The following is a 27,958-nucleotide window of genomic DNA, read 5'->3' as shown; positions in this document are numbered from 1 at the left end:
TAGTTTAACCAGCTCCATGTATTCTCAAATTGAAAAAAGTGAGGGAGCATTAGTTGCCGTGTGCTCCAGGTACCACTACACCCCTGTTCCTACACTGTCAATGGTAGCAATTATTCGTCTCGTTTTTTATTTATTTAGTTAAGATCAATAATGCAGCCACATCCTAACAATTGTATTTGGCGGGTGCCAACTAGTAGCTACAGAGTAACCTCCCGAAATGTAAAAAAAAAAAGATATGCTACATTGTAACCGAAAGATTACAATTTGGACAGCGTTTGCGTGCAACGTGTCTAGCCTAAATGTTCGTTATTTTCCGCTCACTTTCGGGATCACTTCGGTTAACTCCGTCAGCCATTCGGCTTGTTCCGCTTATCATTCGGTTGTTCTCGATTGTGCCGCTGACGATTTGATTTTCCTCCCTCTCGTTCTCTGTTGTTGTTCTCGGTGACGCGACGGAGGTGTAGCCTGACGCGGTCTCTTACGTGTCGGCCTGAATAAAAGTGGAGCTCCGAGGGCCCGGGAGTGACGGAGGGAGTCTGTATCGGTAAGAGAAGACTAGTGTCCGGGAGGAAGAGAGACAAGGCGCGTCCCAAATAACATATAACCTGTCCGGGTTCGGCCCGGAGGGACAAAGAGATCATGGCGGCGGGCTTGTTACAGGCAGTCATGCAGCCATGGAGGGAGGGGAGGCTGCTGCGGCGGCGAGTAGCCTGGAAAAAGACAGGGAATGATGAGTAGGCTAGCCCGCCAGCAGGATCGAGTGGGACGTTGCTTGTTTGGACTGCATATTATGTGATGCGATTTTACAAGCAAATTCGCCCTGTCATGAAATCATAGTCTGTCCCTATAAAGATTGAAGGCTAATTTGCGCGTATTTGGTCTTGCCCAGCAGCCGAGCCTGTAGAATAGCAATGAAACGGTAGCTGTCTAGATTGCATGGAGCCTACAAAATGTAGGGGTTAAACCAAACTCGACTGCTATATAATGTTTGTTACGAAAAGTCAGGGTATTCAATTCTTAAAGTGCAAGATTATGTATCGGCTCCATAATATGAAATTATGACTTTTGGTTTTGTCCTCTAGTTAAATCAACATCAACTATTTGGGGGGGCGTTGTTCCTTGCCTTGTCTAAAATAAATTAACCTAGATACGAGCCCAGATTTGGATGTGGTTTATGTGCCTAAATGCCTGGGTCGCTACAATATGTCCCTACAATAACATGTCCCATCATACTAGTCTATTTGTTTCGGGTCGTTTTGTTTGCCAAAACAATCTTAAGCAAGTGTCGTCTGGTCGAAACCTCAAACACAGGCCACTGTTGTTTTTTGAAGGCCCATTTTGGATATTTACTTATTATACAGAATATTGTTTCATATTGCTCCCAAAAGTTGACCTAAATGATATTGAACTAAAGGTGAAACCAATGGTAACCTATGTATTGTATGCCACACAGAGGCGTCGGACCCACTCTCCATGTGGCTCTCTGCCTTGTCACTGAGTTTAGCCTATTTTCTAATCTACTGATTGCTAGTGATGTGCAGTTCGTGGACGGTTCGTTCTTCATGAACGACTTTTTCCTGACTCGAGAGATATGCTTCGTTTTTCAGAGTGACTCGTTCGTTTTAGTCGTTCGTTTGACCTGCTGGCCGCAATGAATTGAACAGCACAATTACGCGCTCCTCCGGCTCAGTCAATTATGTATATAAACACAGGATTGCTGATGCTATGTGTTAGCCATGGAGAGGCCAAGCATGGGTAGCTGCAGTCCAATATGGCGGCCGGAGTGGGTGTATGAAAAACAAATAATCTAATTGGGCAGATTTGTTGCCACTCCTGACCGTTTTGCATGGCTGATTGGGCTGCGCGACGAGACTATAGGCAGGCGACCAGTGCTGTATCGACGTGCCAGTTTACTTGAAGTGATTCCTGCAGCCTTAATATATATATATATATATATATATAAATATAACTATGCAAGTAGTTAAGGGACAAATTCTTATTTTCAATGACAGCCTAACCCGAACGACGCTGGGCCAATTGTGCGCCACCCTATGGTTGTGATACAGCCTGGATTCGAACCAAGGTCTGTAGTGACGCCTCTACCACTGAGATGCCGTGCCTTTGACCGCTGCGCCACTCGGGAGCCATGCCTGTTGGGTATCAATGTTGTGTTGCTGCCGGTTGCTAACTTGGCCATATATTTTTTCTCTCGCGTGATTTTACTTCAAGCAGGATAGCAGCCTACACAAGAAATAACTAATACTGTTAACCGTGTAGACGTCACGTTGATACATAGTCTACTATCAATGGAAAGGTCATGAGGCGGCAGGTAGCCTAGTGTTTTGAGTGTTGGGCCAGTAACCGTAAGGTTGCTGGATCAAATCCAAGAGCTGACAAGGTAAAAAATGTGTCCTTCTGATAGGAAGGGGCAGTATATCGTATTTTATTATATACCAATATTTATGCAGGGACGATTTGGGTATTTACTTTACCTTCTATACCGGTATTTTAATGTTTGCTTTGTTAAATGTGAGACGCCATGTGCAATGTCCATTTTTATAGTTTACTTCGCAACTTGAGTCATCTCTCTTTCTCTCTGCGCCACTTTCAACACAGACCTAGCCACGCCCCCTGTCACTCAAGGAGCGCATTTGATGTTCCTCAACCGAAGACGAGACTAGCGTTCAGTCTGCATGGTAGTGATGGGCATTCCGGCTCTTTTCAGTGAGCCGGCTCGTTCGGCTCAGCTCACCCAAAAGAGCCGGCTCTTTTGCTCCCAAACGGCTCTTTAGAAAAAATGTTTTGTATTTTTTCAAGTCAAAACAGTTTGCGATAGTTTGACTATGATTGGTGTTAAAATAATTATAATGAAATTATTAAATTAAATCATACTCTTAACCACAATGTATGTAGTTAGAAATGCATTGGTTTGTTATGAAAAAGAATGCTATTAAACATTTGCATTTAAAGTACAACTTTTTAATGTATATACAAAAAGTGCATATAAATCTAACCATTCAAATCGAATACAATCTGAACAACATGATAATAGAATATTGCACCATATCAAAGAAAAAATAAATAATATGCAGAACTGCAGCATCCCAGTGAAAACATGAAACTGGTCCCTCTTCTCTCTTCTTTATTGCCATGTTATAACTAGCATCCCAGTGAAAACATGAAACTGGTCCCTCTTTTCTCTCTTTACTGCCATGTTATAACTAGCATCCCAGTGAAAACATGAAACTGGTCCATCTTCTCTCTCTTCTTTATTGCCATGGTATAACTAGCATCCCAGTGAAAACATGAAACTGGTCCCTCTTCTCTCTTCTTTATTGCCATGTTATAACTAGCATCCCAGTGAAAACATGAAACTGGTCCCTCTTTTCTCTCTTTACTGCCATGTTATAACTAGCATCCCAGTGAAAACATGAAACTGGTCCATCTTCTCTCTTCTTTACTGCCATGTTATAACTAGCATCCCAGTGAAAACATGAAACTGGTCCCTCTTCTCTCTTTACTGCCATGTTATAACTAGCATCCCAGTGAAAACATGAAACTGGTCCCTCTTTTCTCTCTTTACTGCCATGTTATAACTAGCATCCCAGTGAAAACATGAAACTGGTCCCTCTTTTCTCTCTTTACTGCCATGTTATAACTAGCATCCCAGTGAAAACATGAAACTGGTCCCTCTTTTCTCTTATTTACTGCCATGTTATAACTAGCATCCCAGTGAAAACATGAAACTGGTCACTCTTTTCTCTTATTTACTGCCATGTTATAACTAGCATCCCAGTGAAAACATGAAACTGGTCCCTCTTTTCTCTCTTTACTGCCATCTTATAACTAGCATCCCAGTGAAAACATGAAACTGGTCCCTCTTTTCTCTCTTTACTGCCATGTTATAACTAGCATGCCAGTGAAAACATGAAACTGGTCCCTCTTTTCTCTCTTTACTGCCATGTTATAACTAGCATCCCAGTGAAAACATGAAACTGGTCCATCTTCTCTCTCTTCTTTACTGCTATGTTATAACTAGCATCCCAGTGAAAACATGAAACTGGTCCCTCTTCTCTCTTTACTGCCATGTTATAACTAGCATCCCAGTGAAAACATGAAACTGGTCCCTCTTTTCTCTTATTTACTGCCATGTTATAACTAGCATCCCAGTGAAAACATGAAACTGGTCACTCTTTTCTCTTATTTACTGCCATGTTATAACTAGCATCCCAGTGAAAACATGAAACTGGTCCCTCTTTTCTCTTTTTACTGCCATGTTATAACTAGCATCCCAGTGAAAACATGAAACTGGTTCCTCTTCTCTCTCTTCTTTACTGCCATGTTATAACTAGCATCCCAGTGAAAACATGAAACTGGTCCCTCTTCTCTCTTTACTGCCATGGTATAACTAGCATCCCAGTGAAAACATGAAACTGGTCCCTCTTTTCTCTTATTTACTGCCATGTTATAACTAGCATCCCAGTGAAAACATGAAACTGGTCCCTCTTCTCTCTTTACTGCCATGGTATAACTAGCATCCCAGTGAAAACATGAAACTGGTCCCTCTTTTCTCTCTTTACTGCCATGTTATAACTAGCATCCCAGTGAAAACATGAAACTGGTCCCTCTTTTTTCTCTTTATTGCCATGTTATAACTAGCATCCCAGTGAAAACATGAAACTGGTCCCTCTTTTCTCTCTTTACTGCCATGTTATAACTAGCATCCCAGTGAAAACATGAAACTGGTCCCTCTTTTCTCTCTTTACTGCCATCTTATAACTAGCATCCCAGTGAAAACATGAAACTGGTCCCTCTTTTCTCTCTTTACTGCCATGTTATAACTAGCATCCCAGTGAAAACATGAAACTGGTCCCTCTTTTTTTCTCTTTTACTGCCATGTTATAACTAGCATCCCAGTGAAAACATGAAACTGGTCCCTCTTTTCTCTCTTTACTGCCATGTTATAACTAGCATCCCAGTGAAAACATGAAACTGGTCCCTCTTTTCTCTCTTTACTGCCATGTTATAACTAGCATCCCAGTGAAAACATGAAACTGGTCCCTCTTTTCTCTCTTTACTGCCATGGTATAACCACCAGCACACAGAAATGCTGACCAGATTGTGCTTTTATGAGAGATTCACTTTTGAGGGGCTGATGCGGTTTCTTCGCTCAGTAGTTATTTGTCCTGTTTTTGAGGAGAGCCTCCCAGAGGGAACAGATGTGGCCACTATGCAGAGTCTCCCTGTCATGACTTTAGTAATCCATGGGTAGACAGAGGCCTTGCTCTTTCACCAGCTCAGAGGATCTGCAGATCTTTGGAGGAGGGGCTCTCCAAATAGGATCGGACCTCCATTGTGGCGTCTGCTGAGGGATTCCTTCGTGCTGCATCCCCAGTTGCTCTCTCGTCAAACAGCAGACATTTGTGGCACTACTGCTGGTGCTTCTGCTCCATCTGATCCCTCTTCTTCCTGTTGCCCTGGTGCCTGAGCCAGCTGACTGCTGGGGCTGTCCCTCCCTGCTGCTGAGGTTATTCTTGCAGTGGTTTCTGATGGCACGTGATTATATTCCATTCTGTGGAACTTTCTGTCCATTGATGAACACAGGGTGTCCATCAACTCTATGTCACACGTGGTTGCATTTGCTTCTCTCTGGCAGCAGGCTGTGATTAGCTACAGACCCTTACACAGGAGTATCATTTTTGAAGCTGTCACATAGCTGAAAAGAGAGAACAGTAACTTATTAGTTCAGGTTCATGTTTTGTCTACCGATACTACATTCTCATCTACTGCTCATATACACATATCATACTGGATTAAATAATGATGTAGTAATAGCTGCTTACTGTACCTCTCCACTGATCTCCACAGTGACCTGCTCTAAAGGTTCCAGGACTCTGCACACCTCCTCCACCACCTCCCATTCCTCTTGGGTCAGAGCATCAACAGGTGCAATGGCCAGGGTCGACATGATAGCATCCTTTGACTCAAGAAACCGCTACAACTTATAAAATGTTGAATTCCACCTTGTAGTGCAGTCTTGTTTAGGCCTCAGCTCAGGCTTCCCCATCTGGCGTTGAACCTACTGTGCTCCTGTGGAAGTATTCCACAGCTGCTTTCACTTCGTCCACAGTGGGCTTCATCACCTTCAGAGCATCTCTGACAATCAGGTTGATTGTGTGGGCAAGACATGGATGATGGGTCCATTTAAAAATGTTCATAGCTTTGGTTATGTGAGCTGCATTGTTGCTGACACAACAGACCACTTTTCCATCTACTTGCCATTCTATGGCCACTCCCAACAGTTCCTCTGCCAAGTTCTCTGAGGTGTGTCTGTCGCTGAACTCAAAGCAGTCCAGAAGACAGCTAGACATCGAAAGATCTTCAATGAAGTGACATGTAACCGACATGTAAGAAGTGGTTCCCCTTGATGTCCAGCAGTCAGTAGTAAGGCAAACTGCAGTAGCTTTTTGGACTCTTTCTCGCACTGAAGCCGCTCTCGTACAGTTGTGGAATACGTGATTTTGAAAGGATTTTCCTGCTTGGAATTGTGTACATTGGCTTTAGACTATTGCTATAATTTCTGAAACCTCTGTCCTCCACGATCGAAAATGGCTGGAAATCGGTGGCAATCATTTTAGCCAATGCAATATCAATTTGGCCTTGTTTTGCTACAGACATAGGCTTTGGCATAAACTGGTCCATGTTTTGGCAAATTCTACACTGTGCTCTAACATTGTCTACATTATTAAAATGCATCCAAATGCTACTGTGCTTCCGACTCATTTTCCAGCTGTTTTTTGCCACAGCTGTCCTTTCTCGCCTCGGCTGCTAAGTGTGTGACTGTGAGTGAGTTTGCTTGGCCCTCCCTCGCCCATCTTTGGTTCATTGGTTGACACTGGGTGTCTGATTGACAGGAACAGCAGGTGAGGCTGTTAGTCTGAGCAGACAGTCAGAACGGATGTGTGTGAGCTTGAGCATTTAAGCCTATATTATTTTATTTATTTTTTCGTTCTTTAAATTAGTTAATTATAGTAATTTAAATCTTTTGATTATTCATATCTTAATTTTGTAATAATTTTATAAATAGATTCGGCTCTTCTGATATGCGAGCCGGCTCTCAACGTTCACCTTCAAGAGCCGGCTCTTAGAGCCGACTTGTTCTCGAACAACCCATCATGGTCAATGCAGCACATGCAACAGTGTTGATGACAGCAATGCTGTTTTCTCTTTGCTTCTTAATATAAATCCACTAGCGTTCTATAGTGACACTATTAGTTTTTGTTTCTTACATCAGCAAACAGCTAGTTTGTCTTTTCTTAGCACGTTGCCCTAAATCTTGTGAGATGCTAATTGTTTGCTGCTAATGGTAATAGCTAGCTAGCTAATAAATTTACTGAGTAAGAGCAAACGTAGCTAGCTAATTCAGCATGATAATGCCAATGATGGTGTAGACCTAATTAGTATGTTGTTTGTGCAACAGTATCTTCTAAATCGAAGAGGAATATGCAAAGCAAGAATAAGTTAGCTACATGAAGTAGCTAAGAGAACATGCAATGTCGCCAAAGCTTATAGGGTCCCCTAGGAAACACTTATAAACACATTAGTTCCTACCCTGTCACAATAACTCCTTCCTGGCATTTGAATTCGTTGTCATCTCAAACAACACAGTATTCAAAGTGCCCACTATTATATTCTAACTATAGAATTAGAATAGTCATTCTATTTCCATGATTCCAACAGTTTTGCTCTAATTCGCAAGTCAAATCGCGTTTGCAACATTTGGTTAAAAAGAAGTCCTAGATGATTTGCCCATATCGTGCAGCCCTACGTGGCAGTGTGGAAATTATCTCAAATGAGCAGTGGTGTAAAGTACTTAAGTAAAAATACTTTCAAGTACTACTAACGTCATTTTTTTTGGGGGGGGGGGTATCTGTGCTTTACTTTACTATTTTTTTTCTTTTTGACAACTTTTACTTTCCTACATTCCTAAAGAAAATAGTGTACTTTTTACTCCATACATTTTCCCTGACACCTAAAAGTACTCCGTTACATTTTGAATGCTTAGAAGGACAGGACAATTCACGCACTTCTCAAGAGGACATCCCTGGTCATCTACTGCCTCTGATCTGACGGAATCACTAAACACAAATGCTTTGTTTGTAAAGGATGTCTGAGTGTTGGAGAATGCTGGCTATCCTTAAATACAAAACAAGAAAATTGTGGCCATCTGGTTAGCTTAATGTAAGGAATTTGAAATTATTTATTATTTTACTTTTGATACTTAAGTACATTTAAAAACAAAAACTTTTGAACTTTTACTCAAGTAGTATTTTTCTGGATGACTTACACTTGAGTCATTTTCTATTAAGGTATCTTTACTTTTACTACAGTATGACAATTTGATACTTTTTCCACCACTGCAATTGAGTGTAGGAAATGAAGAAATTATAAAGGTGCTGAAATTTGTTTTGGTTGAATTGAACAGTATAAAACCATCAGAATGGAGAAAGACTCATTGAAATCACTTAGAATGTATGTGTTGCCACCCTGGGATCACTCACTACTCATAAAGCACCCTGGGATCACTCACTACTCATAAAGCAAATGTAGAAATGTATTATTCAAAAACTAAAAATACAGCCCAATTTAAAAAATAAAATAAAATACCGTGATATAATCTTTTGGCCATTTCGCCCGGCCCTACGTTCTGCCCCTGAACAAGGCAGTTAACCCCACTGTTCCCCGGGAGGCCGTCGTTGTAAATAAGAATTTGTTCTTAACTGACTTGCCTAGTTAAATAATAAATGAATGGCAACAACACTGGGGGGAACAGTGCCCTTCTCTCCATCTTAACAAGCTGTCCAACAAGGCATGGGAAGTCTACCTAGTAGCCGATATCAGGGTGACAGTCACAGTAAGCACACTCGTACAACGCATTAAGCAACAGTACACCCATCATCAATACTTTTAATCCAAAATAAACAATCGTCAGTTTTCAAACTGAAAATGTACCATTATTTGTGTAAAACTAGCAGTTACATTCAACTAAGACTCATCCTCTGGCTTCAAAACAGAAGTCCAAACTTGTGCAGTATAATAGCTCAATGTACGGTAGTGGTGCAGTAAAAAACACGCACTTCACAGCTATAAAGGAAATATACAAATAAATTATATAACCAATAGGATCTCACTAGCTTGTGTTTGGCTCCACCCACCTCCTTGCTTGTTCTGCCCAATATGATTAATTCCCTCCCATTGGAAACGACAGGCTCTGGTCTATCTTGGGTGAGTTTTAAAATTCTTTACCTCTACCTCTTCACGGGTCAGCCATATTTGCACTCCTCCTAGATGGATTAGCTGACAATGTTGGGAAGACTATGTGCGCGCTTCAATGGGGCAGAAGTCTGTGAGTCGTTGTCATTCCGGATGGCCAGGTACAGTGCCTTGCGAAAGTATTCGGCCCCCTTGAACTTTGCGACCTTTTGCCACATTTCAGGCTTCAAACATAAAGATATAAAACTGTATTTTTTTGTGAAGAATCAACAACAAGTGGGACACAATCATGAAGTGGAACGACATTTATTGGATATTTCAAACTTTTTTAACAAATCAAAAACTGAAAAATTGGGCGTGCAAAATTATTCAGCCCCCTTAAGTTAATACTTTGTAGCGCCACCTTTTGCTGCGATTACAGCTGTAAGTCGCTTGGGGTATGTCTCAGTTTTGCACATCGAGAGACTGAAATTGTTTCCCATTCCTCCTTGCAAAACAGCTCGAGCTCAGTGAGGTTGGATGGAGAGCATTTGTGAACAGCAGTTTTCAGTTCTTTCCACAGATTCTCGATTGGATTCAGGTCTGGACTTTGACTTGGCCATTCTAACACCTGGATATGTTTATTTTTTAACCATTCCATTGTTGATTTTGCTTTATGTTTTGGATCATTGTCTTGTTGGAAGACAAATCTCCGTCCCAGTCTCAGGTCTTTTGCAGACTCCATCAGGTTTTCTTCCAGAATAGTCCTGTATTTGGCTCCATCCATCTTCCCATCAATTTTAACCATCTTCCCTGTCCCTGCTGAAGAAAAGCAGGCCCAAACCATAATGCTGCCACCACCATGTTTGACAGTGGGTATGATGTGTTCAGGGTGATGAGCTGTGTTGCTTTTACACCAAACATAATGTTTTGCATTGTTGCCAAAAAGTTCAATTTTGGTTTCATCTGACCAGAGCACCTTCTTCCACATGTTTGGTGTGTCTCCCAGGTGGCTTGTGGCAAACTTTAAATGACACTTTTTATGGATATCTTTAAGAAATGGCTTTCTTCTTGCCACTCTTCCATAAAGGCCAGATTTGTGCAATATACAACTGATTGTTGTCCTATGGACAGAGTCTCCCACCTCAGCTGTAGATCTCTGCAGTTCATCCAGAGTGATCATGGGCCTCTTGGCTGCATCTCTGATCAGTCTTCTCCTTGTATGAGCTGAAAGTTTAGAGGGACGGCCAGGTCTTGGTAGATTTGCAGTGGTCTGATACTCCTTCCATTCCAATATTATCGCTTGCACAGTGCTCCTTGGGATGTTTAAAGCTTGGGAAATCTTTTTGTATCCAAATCCGGCTTTAAACTTCTTCACAACAGTATCTCGGACCTGCCTGGTGTGTTCCTTGTTCTTCATGATGCTCTCTGCGCTTTTAACGGACCTCTGAGACTATCACAGTGCAGGTGCATTTATACGGAGACTTGATTATACACAGGTGGATTGTATTTATCATCATTAGTCATTTAGGTCAACATTGGATCATTCAGAGATCCTCACTGAACTTCTGGAGAGAGTTTTGCACTGAAAGTAAAGGGGCTGAATAATTTTGCACGCCCAATTTTTCAGTTTTTGATTTGTTAAAAAAGTTTGAAATATCCAATAAATGTCGTTCCACTTCATGATTGTGTCCCACTTGTTGTTGATTCTTCACAAAAAAATACAGTTTTATATCTTTATGTTTGAAGCCTGAAATGTGGCAAAAGGTCGCAAAGTTTAAGGGGGCCGAATACTTTCGCAGGGCACTGTAGCTACCAACAATTACAAGGAACTGTCATGTTGGGAATCGTAAGTGACCAGTTTCATCTTGTTCTTGATAACATGTCTTGTTTAGAGGTGTTTTCACTGATTTCATGTTAATGCTAATATGGCTACAATTTGCTATAACAATCACAGCAGGTGCTTATTGTGCAAGTTTATTTATGTTTTCGATAAACATTGGATGCAAAATATAGTTTACATGTTGTCAACAATCTAAGCCGACCACGTCTGTTTTGCCCCATATTTGCGCACACGTCAGTTTTGTTGCTAAACAACCAACCCGTCTATAGGAATACATGGAATTCTACACTATTTCAGTTAAATGTTTTGAGGTCAAAGTTCAGTGAATTCGGAAAGTATTCAGACCCCTTGACTGTTTTCCACATTTTGTTACGTTACAGCCTTACTCTAAAATGGATTAAATATGTTTTTCTTCATCAATCTACACACAATACCCCATAATGACAAAGCGAAAACAGGTTTTTAGAAATGTTTGCAAAGAACAGAAATACCTTATTTACCTAAGTATTCAGACCGTTTGCTATGAAACTCCAAATTTAGCTCAGGTGCATCCTGTTTACATTGATCATCTTTGTTTCTACAACTTGATTGGAGTCCACCTGTGGTAAACTCAAATGATTTGGAAAGGCAAACACCTGTCTATATGAGGTGCCACAGTGCATGTCAGAGCAAAAACCAAGCCATGAGGTTGAAGGAATTCAGTAAAAGGCCACTCCTCAGTAAAAGGCCACTCCTCAGTAAAAGGCCACTCCTCAGTAAAAGGCCACTCCTCAGTAAAAGGCCACTCCCTCAGTAAAAGGCCACTCCTCAGTAAAAGGCCACTCCTCAGTAAAAGGCCACTCCTCAGTAAAAGGCCACTCCTCAGTAAAAGGCCACTCCTCAGTAAAAGGCCACTCCTCAGTAAAATGCCACTCCTCAGTAAAAGGCCACTCCTCAGTAAAAGGCCACTCCTCAGTAAAATGCCACTCCTCAGTAAAATGCCACTCCTCAGTAAAAGGCCACTCCTCAGTAAAAGGCCACTCCTCAGTAAAAGGCCACTCCTCAGTAAAAGGCCACTCCCTCAGTAAAAGGCCACTCCCTCAGTAAAAGGCCACTCCTCAGTAAAAGGCCACTCCCTCAGTAAAAGGCCACTCCTCAGTAAAAGGCCACTCCCTCAGTAAAAGGCCACTCCCTCAGTAAAAGGCCACTCCTCAGTAAAAGGCCACTCCCTCAGTAAAAGACCACTCCCTCAGTAAAAGGCCACTCCCTCAGTAAAAGGCCACTCCCTCAGTAAAAGGCCACTCCCTCAGTAAAAGGCCACTCCCTCAGTAAAAGGCCACTCCTCAGTAAAAGGCCACTCCTCAGTAAAAGGCCACTCCCTCAGTAAAAGGCCACTCCTCAGTAAAAGGCCACTCCTCAGTAAAAGGCCACTCCTCAGTAAAAGGCCACTCCCTCAGTAAAAGGCCACTCCCTCAGTAAAAGGCCACTCCTCAGTAAAAGGCCACTCCCTCAGTAAAAGGCCACTCCTCAGTAAAAGGCCACTCCCTCAGTAAAAGGCCACTCCCTCAGTAAAAGGCCACTCCTCAGTAAAAGGCCACTCCCTCAGTAAAAGGCCACTCCCTCAGTAAAAGGCCACTCCCTCAGTAAAAGGCCACTCCCTCAGTAAAAGGCCACTCCCTCAGTAAAAGGCCACTCCTCAGTAAAAGGCCACTCCTCAGTAAAAGGCCACTCCCTCAGTAAAAGGCCACTCCCTCAGTAAAAGGCCACTCCTCAGTAAAAGGCCACTCCCTCAGTAAAAGGCCACTCCTCAGTAAAAGGCCACTCCTCAGTAAAAGGCCACTCCTCAGTAAAAGGCCACTCCCTCAGTAAAAGGCCACTCCCTCAGTAAAAGGCCACTCCTCAGTAAAAGGCCACTCCTCAGTAAAAGGCCACTCCTCAGTAAAAGGCCACTCCTCAGTAAAAGGCATATGACAGCCGCTTGTAGTTTGCCAAAAGACTCTCAGACCAGGAGAAACAACATTCTCTGGTCTGATGAAACCAAGATTGGAGGAAACCTGGTACCATCCCTACTCTGAAGCATGGTGGTGGCAGCATCATGCTGTGGGGATGTTTTTCAGTGGCAGGGGACTGGGAGACCAACACCATAATTTACAAACAAAGCATGTGCTTAGTGAGTCCGCCAGATCAGAGGCAGTAGGGATGACCAGGGAGGTTATCTTGATAAGTGTGTGAGTTAGACAATTATCCTGTCCTGCTAAGCATTCAAAATGTAACGACTACTTTTGGGTGTCAGGGAAAATGTATGGAGTAAATGTACATTATTTTCTTTAGCAATGTAGTGAAGTAAAAGTTGTCAAAAATATAAATAGTAAAGTACAGATACCCAAAAAACGACATAAGTAGTACTTTAAAGTATTTTTACAAAATTACTTTACACCACTGGTGCCAAGCGTGTAGAATCATACTCAAGAAGACTCAAGGCTGTAATTGCTGCAAAAAGTGCTTCAACAAAGTACTGAGTAAAGGGTCTGAATACTTATGTAAATGTAATATTTTGTTTTATTTGTTATAAATTTGCTAGGGGAAAGAAAAACAACAGTTTTTGCTTTGTCATTATGGGGTGTTGTGTGTAGATTGACGAGGGGGGGGGGAAACTATTTAATCCATTTTAGAATGAGGCTGTAACGTAGCCACATGTGGATAAAGGTCAAGGGGTCTGAGTACATTCCAAATGCACTTGAATTATTTTTGTTGTTGTTGTAGAGGAGACAGTAACATTAGTCATCTAAGATGTTTTTAGAAATATGCATTAAGGTGTCTATAATAGAATACATCTGGCAAAAATGAATGTAGACATTTCTATAGTTTCCCAAATATTTTTTACAATGGTGTGGGAGAGCCAAGCTGCAGGCATGGTGGCTTCAACACAATGGTGGGGGAGTTCCAAGATGGAGGCATTGTGGCTTCAACACAATGGTGGGGGAGTTCCAAGATGGAGGCATTGTGGCTTCAACACAATGGTGGGGGAGTGCCAAGATGGAGGCATTGTGGCTTCAACATGATGGTGGGGGAGTGCCAAGATGGAGGCATTGTGGCTTCAACATGATGGTGGGGGAGTGCCAAGATGGAGGCATTGTGGCTTCAACACAGCACCCTTAATTAGTAATTTAGTGTGTATATTTAAATCATTGGGCTCAGCATCTGCTCTGACCACCAACTGTCTGTCATGTGCGCGCTAAGAAGTAGATCATGCTGCAGGCAGCATAGAGAGGGAAAATGCATGTTTAGAGCTGATAAATGATCACACGGTGCAAGAGTGAATGCAGTCAATTGATTATTGAATGTTATCAATGGACACAGCTTTGTAAAACCAAATCATGCATAGCCTGCCTCTGCTCAACACTCAAACTCGAATGAATCGTTGGGTGGCTGCTGCAGTTCGCAAATGATAGCTTATTGGGCAAATCTCTCTCCTGGGGCAGTCAAAAAATTGCATTCCGTTCATAATCTATTTCGGTGGCGGCCGCACCTAGACTTTGTTTCAAATGTCAAAAAAATAACTTTATTTGTATGCTTATCAATCACAGTTTCACGCACAGTTTTATACTTTTCAGTCACAGATGTCAGATCCCATAAAGATGAGAGCTCCAATATGGTGAACGAGAGGCTTGTGGAATCATGATTCTTTTGAGTTTTTAGTTCATTGTTCGCCGATAGGGGATCCAGCATGTTCTGGGCATTACTGAATCAAATTAACCAAATTAGTCAAAATATTTTGACTGAAAGAGTCTAAAAGATCCAAGTCAATAAAAAGAGCCGTACTTCCCATCACTACTGAATGTGCCCTTTCGAGAGGATCACTTTTGTCAAGTCCCCTTTTCAATTGTGTTGCATTATGGGGATAAAAATTGTCCGACTTGTGCCTACATATCTTCTAGCAGGTTACCATTTTTCGTCATGAATCTTGTTCTGGAGCCAGCTCAGCAGTGGTCACTAGCTAGCACAGCCACAAAGTCATCAAATCTGATTTTAAACCTACCTTTAACCACACTACTAACCCTAATGCCTAACTTTAAATTAAGATCAAAAAGTACATTTTTGTTTTCATACATTTAGCAATATAGCAATTTTTTTTTTTACTTTTCAGCTGGCCTACTTGATTTACAAGGCAGAGTGAGTGAATTTGGCTGTTTCTCTTCCTGTGTCTGTACCTGGCACCTCTTCCATTACCTTTCTTTACCACTGAAGAGGAGGGCTTGTGGCTGCTGGCCCTCTCTCCACAACCAGACTTCCATGTCTAACAGCCAGCCAACGCTCACTGGCAGTAGGTGGATTTCCAACATGGAATTCTCTGACAGAACTGGCTCTGTTGGGATGGCAAACCAGACTGGCAGCACAACAGGTCACAACACATCAGTCGTGTCATGTGTGGTGAATCATTTCTCTGACTAGTCTGGAGACATGGCATGTTGACAAGACAGTGGTAGAGAAGAGGGAAAAGGGTTTTGGAAAGCAAGGGAATAAACGGCCTGTAGGGGACAAAGCCAATGCATGACATGTTGATTATTGGGTTTCTCGCAGTGCGCATGCCTGCCAAGTATCTGAGTCAGTCAGACTCATGGAGTCGAGCAGCAGCTTGCCTATTGGTGAACATTTTGAAGCCTAAAAGTTCAGAAAAGGAAGACATTGGGATGCATAAATAATGGCACACTATCTCCTATATAGTGCACTACGTTTGACCAGTGCCCTATGATCCTTATGGGGCCCTGCTCAAAAGTAGTGCACTGTATAGGGATAGGGTGTCATTTCAGATGTAGCCATGAGGTGGATCTACAGGCCTTCTGCTGAACAAGGTGCCCCAGAGGACTGGAGGAAAATATCAGCTGCCCAGACACACACTAGCTGCAGGGAGGAAAGTGATACAATGAAATGAATGACTTCTCCAGGGAGCGTGTATGTGTGCGTGTGTGTGTGAGAGATGTAGAGGTCTTCACAGGTCCAACAAGTTGAACCCGTTTTGAAATGGACCTGTGTCTTTCCCACCCGGACCCAATATGCATATTTTTGTTGTTGTATATATAGACACATTCTGAACGGACCCGAGGACAGGGAGGGAGGGAAGCAGTAGAAAAGTCATTTGTTTTGGGCTAACTGAGGCTGCAGTTACAAACAACAACAACTCCATTCAGAATATTAAGTAGCAGCCTACCTGTTGGCTCTTGGTCGTTGTAGCCTGTCCTTCTCCTTTAACATGGTGCGATCCTCTATGACTGTAGCCTATTGCTGCTTTGATGACCTATGATTGGCCAATAACAACAACAAGCTACACGCGCCACTCTCATGAAAAGCAAAGAGCAGTAGCATAAATTATACAATTGTTCTCTTTCTCTCTCTACTGAAGCAGTCACGTTTGGATCTATATTGGTACTTCCGGACAAATTACACATACCCGAGACCCATGAAAATCACACCAGATCCAGGCCCGTGACATTATTTAGAATTCTTGATCCGAACCCTCTCGGGTATAGGTGGATCTGCGAAGAACTGCAGTGTGATGCGCTCATGTGTTTATAACCCAGAAGTTGGCCACTTCCTCACTCCACTCCAGTGTTGGTCTCTTAAGGTATTCCTCAGCCAGAATGGAATGTTGTTTTCTTCGTAATCATGGAGTCAGTTTTCCAGTGGTTGTCTCAGGACATTCCTAAAATAAATGACATTGTCAAAGGGTTGCCTTGTCAAAGGGTTCCCTCACTTACACGTACTGTATATTTACAGTATATACACTGAGTGTACAAAACATGAAGCACAACTTTCTAATATATATATACATATATATCCCTGTGTCGAAAGCATTCCACAGGGATGCTGGCCCATGTTGTGTCAAGTTGCCTGGATGTCCTTTGGGTGGTGGCCAGTTCTTGATACACACATGGGCAACAGTTGAGCGTGAAAAACCCAGCAGCATGGTACATCAAAATCCTGTATCTTGCCCATTCACCCTCTGAATGGCACACACATGCACAATCCATGTCTCTTATTGTCTCAAGACGTAACACTCTTTTATTTAATCTGTCTCCTCTCATTCATCTACACCGATTTGAAGTGGATTTAACAAGTGACCTCAACAAGGGATCATAGCTTTCACCTGGATTCACCTGGTCAGTCTGTGTCATGGGAAAAGCATCTTAATGTTTTTTTTTATAAACTGTGTGGGTTTTTGCCCTGAATGCTGATTGGCTGACCGCCATTGAATATATCAGATCATATACCATGGGTATGAGACAACTTTTATTTATACTGCTCTGGTAACCAGTTTATAACAGCAATAAGGCACTTCAGGGTTTGTGGTATATGACCAATATATCACGGCTAAGGGCTGTATCCAGGCACCCTGCGTTGCGTCTTGATTAAGAACAGCCCGTAGTCATGGTATATTGGCCATATACCACACCCCCAGGCCTTATTGCTTAAGTATACTCAGTGTCGAAGACTATGATAAAGCTCAGGAATAGCTATGAGCGCTGTCTGTGATGGTGCCATTTTAACCTTCACTCGACCTCTCAGTCACATCTGTGAGAAGTGGCTTCGCCCTGCTGTACTTCACAGAAGGTACAAGCTGTCATGTTGACATTTAAGTGACACACGTCATATACAACTTTGTCAGTTATAAACAGACTCATTATACACGTCTTACTTCAGTTATTAGCTACTTTATTCATAAAAAACTGGAAGGACATCTGTGGTCATAGTTTTCTATGGATGTGCACAAACAAACACTTGGCTAACAGACAGAGAGAAACTTTCCACTGACTAATGAACTCTACAGGAAGATTAATGACATGCATTTCTCACAATGTGCTATTACATGATAATACCAGTTAACTATCAATTGTGTTGAAGACTTCAGAATATTTACTTGTAGAAAATACTACTAAGCAGTAAGGCTACTTCCATCTTGTCAATAAAAACCAGCTGAAAGGGATCATTAGCATTACTGTGATTTTCTCCTTGTTGATCATAACAAGATACGCATCAGAAAGTCTTCTGTAACCCTCTTGTACTCCGCTCCCCTTTTCCCAACAGTCGATGACCATGGAGGCAGCAGAGGTTCAGCAGGGAGGAGACACAGCAGTGTCAGAGACAGACAGCCAACAGATCGCCCACTCTCAGGTTAGTACCCTGCCACATACTGGTACAGCACCTCATCACTACTACCACTCTCAGGTTAGTACCCTGCCACATACTGGTACAGCACCTCATCACTACTACCACTCTCAGGTTAGTACCCTGCCACATACTGGTTAGCACCTCATCACCTGCCACATACTGGTACAGCACCTCATCACTACTACCACTCTCAGGTTAGTACCCTGCCACATACTGGTACAGCACCTCATCACTACTACCACTCTCAGGTTAGTACCCTGCCACATACTGGTACAGCACCTCATCACTACTACCACTCTTAGTACCCTGCCAGGTTAGTACCCTGCCATACTGGTATACTGGTACAGCACCTCATCACTACTACCACTCACAGGTTAGTACCCTGCCACATACTGGTACAGCACCTCATCACTACTACCACTCTCAGGTTAGTCTCAGGTTAGTACCCTGCCACATACTGGTACAGCACCTCATCACTACTACCACTCTCAGGTTAGTACCCTGCCACATACTGGTACAGCACCTCATCACTACTACCACTCACAGGTTAGTACCCTGCCACATACTGGTACAGCACCTCATCACTACTACCACTCACAGGTTAGTACCCTGCCACATACTGGTACAGCACCTCATCACTACTACCACTCACAGGTTAGTCTACACTGCCTCCCTGTCTCTCTACCACACACTGCTACATCTACCACATGCTGCTGCTACACACTACTACATACTCACTGACTGATAGGGTATGTGCTGACACTCCACACACATGGCAGAGATCTATGACTGACAGAGAGACGGTAATCAGCATGACCCTGTAGTACTACAAATCTGGTCACCTACCAGAGGAGGCTGGTGGGAGGAGCTATAGGGGGATGGCTCATTGTAATGGCTGGAATGCAAGCAGGAGACAGTAAAATGGCCAGGTGACCAAGCCGAGACAGTAGAATGTCACAGAATATACTGTACATACTTACATCACTCACACTACCGTTCCATTCTCATACACACAAGAAATTTGTACAGTTGATGTCGGAAGTTTACATACACTTAGGTTGGAGTAATTAAAACTAGTTTTTCAACCACTCCACACATTTTTTGTTAACAAACTATAGTTTTGGCAAGTCGGTTAGGACATCTACTTTGTGCATGACACAAGTAATTTTTCCAACAATTGTTTACAGACAGATTATTACACTTCACTGTATCACAATTCCAGTGGGTCAGAAGTTTACATGCACTAAGTTCACTGTGCCTTTAAACAGCTCAGAAAATTCTAGAAAATTATGTCATGACTTTAGAAGCTTCTGATAGGCTAATTGACATAATTTGAGTCAATTGGTGGTGTGGATGTATTTCAAGGCCAACCTTCAAACACAGTACCTCTTTGCTTGACATCATGGGAAAATCTGAGGAAATCAGCCATGACCTCAGAGAGAAAATTGTAGACCTCCACAAGTCTGGTTCATCCTTGGGAGCAATTTCCAAACGCCTGAAGGTACCACGTTCATCTGTACAAACAATAGTACCAAAGGAGAAGCACCATAGCCGTCATGCCGCTCAGGAAGGAGACGCGTTCTGTCTCCTAGAGATGAATGTACTTTGGTGGGAAAAGTGCAAATCAATCCCAGAACAACAGCAAAGGACCTTGTGAAGATGCTGGAGGAAACAGGTACAAAAGTATCTATATCCACAGTAAAACGAGTCCTATATCGACATAATCTGAAAGGCTGCTCAAGCAAGGAAGAAGCCACTGCTCCAAAACCGCCATTAAAAAAAGCCAGACTACGGTTTGCAACTGCACATGTGGACAAATATCGTACTTCTTGGAGAAATGTCCTCTGGTCTGATGAAACAAAAATAGAACTGTTTGGCCATAATGACCATCGTTATGTTCGGAGGAAAAAGAGGGAGGCTTGCAAGCCGAAGAACACCATCACAACCGTGAAGCACGGGGGTGGCATCATCATGTTGTGGGGGTACTTTGCTGCAGGAGGGACTGGTGCACTTCACAAAATAGATGGCATCATGAGGACGGAAAATTATGTGGATATATTGATGCAATATGTCAAGACATCAGTCAGGAAGTTAAAGCTGGGTCGCAAATGGGTCTTCCAAATGGACAATGACCCCAAGCATACTTCCAAAGTTGTGGCAAAATGGCTTAAGGACAACAAAGTCAAGATGTTGGAGTGGCCATCACAAAGCCCTGACCTCAAGTTAAACAATTTACACAAGGACACAAGTTAAACAATTTAAAGGCAATGCTACCAAATACTAATTAAGTGTATGTAAATGTCTGGCCCACTGGGAATGTGATGATAGAAATAAAAGCTGAAATAAATCATTCTCTCTACTTTTATTCTGACATTTCACATTCTTAAAATAAAGTGGTGATCCTAACTGACCTAAGACAGGGAATGTTTACTCGGATTAAATGTCAGGAATTGTGAAAAACTGTGTTTAAGTGTATTTGGCTAAGGTGTATTCAACTGTACCCATACAGACACAAAATAATGTATTTTATAAATGTACGTAGTATGGCCCAGAAAACCCCAAGTTTTTCCATACTAGGAGAGACTCGGGGGTTCTAGTCATAGGTGTGTCCCCCCTGGACAGCAGGATTATGTTTATGCTTTGCAGGTTTCCATGGCAGCGGGCCACGCCACGTCCAGTGGTCCTACGGTCACCCTGGTGCAGCTGCCCAACGGTCAGACGGTCCAGGTTCACGGGGTCATCCAGGCTGCTCAGCCCTCGGTCATACAGTCACCACAGGTCCAGACTGTTCAGGTGAGTAGACCTTCTCATCTAACCTTTTATTTGTAGAGGTTTGTCTCATTAAGATAAATAAAAATACCTACAACTTTAGCTTAGATACACCAACTTTGCACCCTGGGTACAACTCTGACCACCACAACAGGACACAAGAAGAATATACTGTGATGGAGCTAGTATTATTTCACAGCCCAGCACTAACACACCTGATTGAACTGTTTCAGATCTCCAACATAGCAGAGAGTGAAGACTCCCAGGAGTCAGTGGACAGTGTGACTGACTCTCAGAAACGTAGAGAGATCCTCTCACGACGCCCCTCATACAGGTACACTTTGATGTTTGTGTGATAATGCTGTACTGTGATGACTGTTAGTGTGTTTTATCTAACGTCCTGACCTCTGACCCTAACAGAAAGATCCTGAATGACTTGTCATCGGGTGACACCCCGGGGGTTCCCAGGATTGAGGAAGAGAAGTCAGAGGAGGACCTAGCGCCTGCCATCACCACGGTTACCATGCCCACATCATGCCCTATCTACCAGACCAGCAGTGGCCAGTACAGTATGTCACCTTTGACCCTTCGTTCTTTTACTCAATAATGTCACTGACAAAGAGTTTATTTACAGTAAGAGGGTAGTTTAAGCAAGATCGTTGTTTATGTTGCAACCTTATTCACAAACTCTCTCCCATCTCTCTCTAATTCTCTCTCGCCCCCTCCCTTTCTTTCTATCTCCCTCTCCTCTCTCAGTCGCCATCACCCAAGGCGGTGCAATCCAGTTGGCCAATAACGGAACAGACGCGGTCCAGGGACTGCAGACCCTGACCATGTCTAACGCTGCGGCCGCCCAGCAGGGCACCACCATCCTGCAGTACGCCCAGACCTCGGACGGCCAGCAGATCCTGGTGCCCAGCAACCAGGTGGTAGTGCAAGGTGAGTGGTAGTGCAAGGTGAGTGGTAGTGCAAGGTGAGTGGTAGTGCAAGGTGAGTGGTAGTGCATGGTGAGTGGTAGTGCATGGTGAGTGGTAGTGCAAGGTGAGTGGTAGTGCATGGTGAGTGGTAGTGCAAGGTGAGTGGTAGTGCATGGTGAGTGGTAGTGCATGGTGAGTGGTAGTGCATGGTGAGTGGTAGTGCATGGTGAGTGGTAGTGCATGGTGAGTGGTAGTGCAAGGTGGTAGTGGTAGTGGTAGTGCAAGGGGAGTGGTAGTGCATGGTGAGTGGTAGTGCAAGGGTAGTGGTAGTGCATGGTGAGTGGTAGTGCAAGGGGAGTGGTAGTGCATGGTGAGTGGTAGTGCATGGTGAGTGGTAGTGCAAGGGGAGTGGTAGTGCATGGTGAGTGGTAGTGCATGGTGAGTGGTAGTGCAAGGTGAGTGGTAGTGCAAGGGGAGTGGTAGTGCAAGGTGAGTGGTAGTGCATGGTGAGTGGTAGTGCATGGTGAGTGGTAGTGCATGGTGAGTGGTAGTGCATGGTGAGTGGTAGTGCAAGGGGAGTGGTAGTGGTAGTGCATGGTGAGTGGTAGTGCATGGTGAGTGGTAGTGCATGGTGAGTGGTAGTGCAAGGGGAGTGTGGTAGTGCATGGTGAGTGGTAGTGCATGGTGAGTGGGAGTGGTAGTGCAAGGTGAGTGGTGGTAGTGCATGGTGAGTGGTAGTGCAAGGTGGTAGTGCAGTGGTAGTGCATGGTGAGTGGTAGTGCATGGTGAGTGGTGGTAGTGCATGGTGAGTGGTAGTGCAAGGTGAGTGGTAGTGCAAGGGGAGTGGTAGTGCATGGTGAGTGGTAGTGCATGGTGAGTGGTAGTGCATGGTGAGTGGTAGTGCATGGTGAGTGGTAGTGCATGGTGAGTGGTAGTGCAAGGTGAGTGGTAGTGCATGGTGAGTGGTAGTGCATGGTGAGTGGTAGTGCATGGTGAGTGGTAGTGCAAGGTGAGTGGTAGTGCATGGTGAGTGGTAGTGCAAGGGGAGTGGTAGTGCATGGTGAGTGGTAGTGCATGGTGAGTGGTAGTGCATGGTGAGTGGTAGTGCAAGGTGAGTGGTAGTGCATGCAGTGGTAGTGCATGGTGAGTGGTAGTGGTAGTGCATGGTGAGTGGTAGTGCATGGTGAGTGGTAGTGCATGGTGAGTGGTAGTGCAAGGTAGAGTGGTAGTGCATGGTGAGTGGTAGTGCAAGTGGTGTGCATGGTGAGTGGTAGTGCAAGGTGAGTGGTAGTGCAAGGGGAGTGGTAGTGCATGGTGAGTGGTAGTGCATGGTGAGTGGTAGTGCAAGGGGAGTGGTAGTGCAAGGGTGGTAGTGGTAGTGCATGGTGAGTGGTAGTGCATGGTGAGTGGTAGTGCATGGTGAGTGGTAGTGCAAGGGGAGTGGTAGTGCAAGGGGAGTGGTAGTGCATGGTGAGTGGTAGTGCAAGGGGAGTGGTAGTGCATGGTGAGTGGTAGTGCATGGTGAGTGGTAGTGCATGGTGAGTTGTAGTGCAAGGGTAGTGCAGTGGTAGTGCATGGTGAGTGGGTGAGTGGTAGTGCAAGGGAGTGGTAGTGGTGGAGTGGTAGTGCATGGTGAGTGGTAGTGCATGGTGAGTGGTAGTGCATGGTGAGTTGTAGTGCATGGTGAGTGGTAGGTGAGTGGTAGTGCAAGGTGAGTGGTAGTGCAAGGTGAGTGGTAGTGCAAGGTGAGTGGTAGTGCATGGTGAGTTGTAGTGCAAGGTGAGTGGTAGTGCAAGGTGAGTGGTAGTGCATGGTGAGTGGTAGTGCAAGGGGTTATCCTGGGTGCCAGGTCATCTGTATATCAGTAATCCATTGCAACTGCAATGTAGTAGATTTCTAAACGATGGTTCCATAATTCACCTCCTGGATCATGCCATTGTTCCCCAGCTGCGTCTGGAGATGTGCAGGCCTACCAGATCCGCACGGTCCCCAACAGCACCATCACCTCTGGGGTGGTCATGGCTTCCTCCCCTGCCCTGTCTGGCCAGGGGGGCCCAGAGGTAGAAGTTACCCGCAAGAGAGAGGTCAGACTCATGAAGAACAGGTAAGGACATACAGTCAGAGTGAGGTTCTCTTTGGTTATGGTCCACTGGGAACTCCATCTAGCCAAACATTATAAGGGCTCATACATGCTACAAGTAATGCGTTTCACCTGTCTGCATTAAGTCAAGTGTAACCAAGATCCTAGAGATATGCTGTGTACCATCCCATACTAACTGAGCCAATAGCCGGAGGTTTCCCTGACTGTGTCTTGGTCCTTGTTGTGCCACACAGAGAGGCGGCCCGCGAGTGTCGCAGGAAGAAGAAGGAGTATGTCAAGTGTCTGGAGAACCGCGTGGCCGTGCTGGAGAACCAGAACAAAACCCTGATAGAGGAACTGAAAGCACTTAAAGACCTGTACTGCCATAAATCTGAATAGCCCCAAACTACCCCATCAGACTGCCCACCGACCTGTACAGACTCTGCCAAGCGTTTGCCCCCAGGCATGACCCCTGACATCTGAAGCAAGAGGATGTGAGAGAGAAGACAGAATGAAAATGGATTGATGGACGGGAGATCAGTGACGGACAGTGCTTTGTGGGAATTGTAGTTTTGTAGGTAAACACAACCACCCCAGCCAATACGTCCCCCAACCTCCCAACCATCCAATCTATTTTCACCATGTCTTCTCTCTCACATCCTCTTGCTTCCACTCCTTCTTCTCCCGCTCACTTGTTATCCACCTTTTCTTTTATCTTCTCTCCCAACTTGTCTCAATATTATCACATCGTGGAACACGAAAGATGAGGATTCATGTGTCAGTTGTGGATCCAGAGATAACGTGATGAAACAAAACACGAACTCTTACACTATTCAAGCTTCTTGTTTGGGGTTTGTTTACTGGGAAGTCAAGTCACGGACTTCCCACAATGTTAGTCATTTTTTTATTAACCCGAAGCCTCTTATGTAATCACTAACAATGGTTAGCCAATCAAACAAGAGGGTTAGTGTCTGACTGTCCAATAAGCTCAAGAGGAGGTCAAAACAAGGAAGTCAAGACAGCCTCTAGAACCCTGGTATTGGAGTCCGTTAGGACATGTATATGAGATTGCTTTGCACAGTAGATCAGATGAGATCAGATCATGTTGTTTTGAGTTAAACCTCCATGATCAAGATAACCCATCAACTCAAGAGTCATCTTCCATTTCAACAATCTTGGGTGTTTTCTTCCCTTTGTTACTTGTTGATATCTGAGATTTTATAAACTTTTGTTACACTCTAAAGATGTAGGTTGTTGCTGGGTGGTGGTGGAATTTGGATCCCATATAACTACTAAAGGAAACACACTAATATCTGCAGATAGGAACCAATTGTCAGTACACTCCACAGCCTGAAATTCACCCAAGTAAATCTTGCTGGAATAGATCATTTTGTTATCTCCGGCATAGATCCATACACATATGTACAGTGAGTGAATGACTGTACATGCAGACATATGATTACATATGACGTAACAATAGGTTTACTTAGGACTTGGGATCCATCTTCCAACGTCACATACTTTGTGTTCTGTTTATGATTGGATAAAGTACTACCATATTGTATTACATATGAGTTATTTTTCTGTTGATATTATTACTGTACATGGAGCCTACAGCATGTGTAGATTTTGCTATGATATTTCTATTGATTTGGGAGAAAAAAATCCTTATGCATTATATGAAACCAATATAGATTTACGTATTTGTACCATACACTGCAGTACATAAAATGCAAACAACATACAGTACATCTCTATTCCTTTAGCTTACCAGGCTTATCACAATGCCAGCTGATAAAAGGCCTTTTTTAAACTCCTCTGCTCATCTTTAGGTTTTGTTAACCTAACGTAGCAGGCGTTTCTCTCTTTCTGGTCCTGACGAGAAAAAGAAACTGTCAGGAGAGGTTCTGTTCTGCACTGTTGAACCAATCCTGTAAATGTGGAGGAGGAGCTAAGATGGCGGCTTGTTAACGTCTGAAAACGGAAGTGTCGTCACAGGCTCTCTTTCCATTCCCCCTGAAAATCAGATGCATCCGGTAGAGTCCCAACCCGCACAGAGTGCCTTTTCTAGACAGACAAGTGGACAGCCTGTTTGAAGTTATTACGGACCCACAAGATATATCACTTCAATTATTGCTCTAGGTTTCATTTGGCTGTAAATGGCTAAGAAATCAATTTGATGTTTCCTGCCACACCACTCATCTGTACAGAGGACTGAGAGCCCCAAGTGGTTGTAAAATCCTCGAGTGAACGTTGTAACAGGTTTACTACAAATGTATTTTATCACAGAGGCCTGTGAAATGTTTTGTTTTTTTGTTACTTGTTATATTTTTCCTTGTAGAAAAGGCAGCAACACCATGATGCACCGAAGCTGTTTTCCTTTTTGTCATGTGTAATGTCACAGTACAGTAAATGCATTTGTTTTAGTTTTTATTCATTGTGCTTTATGAATAAGAATTAATTTTAGACACCAGAACGCTATTGTTCAGCCAGTTCCAAACCTGTAATATCTCAATACAAAACTTGATCTGTGGAAATAATCAGTACCAAAATCCTAGTTTGTTAGTATTTTTGTATTCAGGAGGACACATCGGGAATCTAAATATTTTCAATCTGGGTGAACCATGAAAAACAAATCAACACATTGGAATTTCAAAAACTATCTTCAATGTGAATACTCAGATTTATCTCACACTCATCTAACATAAAGCATTGCTTCCTGAGTTTTCAGTTTGCTGTTGGGGTGGGGATAAAGTGTAGCCTAAATATGACTGATGAAGTTTGTTAATGCTTTGTATTTTTACTGTGTTTGTATGTTGAGATTAAGTCAATCCAGTGTTGCTCTTTTTTATACATTAAAGGACTGTTTCAAATGTACTGTATTCATCACGTTATCTGAATGTTGTAAATAGGGAAGTGGGTTGGGGTGAAATGGTCACAGAAAGAAGTGTGATTGTACAATGGCACCACTGTAATTGTGTTCTTCTGTTGTGAGCAAATGGCAAAGCCATCCATTGATTTGTATGGATAATCCCTCTTTCCTGGCCCTACAGTGTTTCACACAGACGATTTGACGTGATAAATTGCAGAGGTGATCTCTTAGCAAAGGTTTGTCAGGGTAGATTATGCATTCATGCTGAGGGAATGCAATTTGACACAAGCACACCTTGAGCCTCAGCTTTGCCGACTTTGGAAAAAACTTGTATTTTATGACAGAAGAGCAGATCTGACAAAAGCAGGACCCAGTTTACCAAAAGCATCTTTTGAAAAAGTATCAATTTCACAGACCTCTGTGATAAAATACATTGTAGTAAACCTGTTACAACATTCGCTCGAGGCTCTCAGCCCTCCGTACAGATGAGTGGTGTGGCAGGCAGCATCAAATTGATTTCTTAGCCACTTACAGCTAAATGAAACCTAGTGCATTTTGGGAAACCGGGCCCAGGTCAATGCCTCTAACAACACAGCATGTGAGATTTGCTTGAAAAGAACATGAATTGTCATCTTGACAAAATACCAGTGAAGATGCCAATCGGTCAATTTGTTTATTTGCATTAAATTCAGTTTAAGTAGCTGAATTAATGGAAGAATATCTATAGCTTACAGTGGTTTGATTTCTGGAGCATTTTGAGGTTCATAGAAACCTAACTTTACTTCCTGCATGAACAGCCTGTCACAGCCACACTTTGAACAATAACCTATTTCTGAACTTTTATGCCCTGTTTTGTATATTGCTAATTTTACAAGTTGTAATCTTTAAATACTGTTTATTGTACGTAATGTAATCGTGTTAGGGGAAATTTTATTGTGTTCCAGTGGTGTATCAGTCAGTTGTATATACTGTGAACAGCATTACCTTGCTAAACACGCCACACTCAAGACAGATTTGAAAGTGCTATGTAACACTTATTGTACCGCTCTTTTGGAAACAATAAATTGCATTCAAAGTGT

The 27,958-nt window shown here is 43.2% G+C and overlaps 1 protein-coding gene across 3 annotated transcripts; it reads left to right on the top strand.

Annotated features, from left to right (window-relative positions):
* Positions 1 to 430: 430 nt before the first annotated feature.
* On the top strand, positions 431 to 27,958 carry LOC135547632 (cyclic AMP-responsive element-binding protein 1-like). 3 transcript variants are annotated; one of them, XM_064976805.1, is made up of 8 exons: positions 431 to 544; positions 18,158 to 18,244; positions 20,888 to 21,034; positions 21,244 to 21,344; positions 21,431 to 21,579; positions 21,767 to 21,949; positions 23,875 to 24,031; positions 24,262 to 27,958. In XM_064976805.1, the coding sequence occupies exons 2-8, from the start codon at positions 18,161 to 18,163 to the stop codon at positions 24,404 to 24,406; spliced, it is 966 nt and encodes a 321-aa protein (XP_064832877.1). In that variant the 5' UTR covers positions 431 to 544; positions 18,158 to 18,160; the 3' UTR covers positions 24,407 to 27,958. The 3 variants fall into 3 exon arrangements, with proteins under 3 accessions (XP_064832877.1, XP_064832876.1, XP_064832875.1); XM_064976804.1 differs by having other exon boundaries at positions 20,867 to 21,034; XM_064976803.1 differs by having other exon boundaries at positions 20,864 to 21,034.

The sequence above is a fragment of the Oncorhynchus masou genome, chromosome 10 (genome assembly GCF_036934945.1).
Source record: "Oncorhynchus masou masou isolate Uvic2021 chromosome 10, UVic_Omas_1.1, whole genome shotgun sequence".
Classification (NCBI taxonomy): domain Eukaryota; kingdom Metazoa; phylum Chordata; class Actinopteri; order Salmoniformes; family Salmonidae; genus Oncorhynchus; species Oncorhynchus masou.
This window is presented reverse-complemented; position numbering and strand designations above follow the sequence as displayed.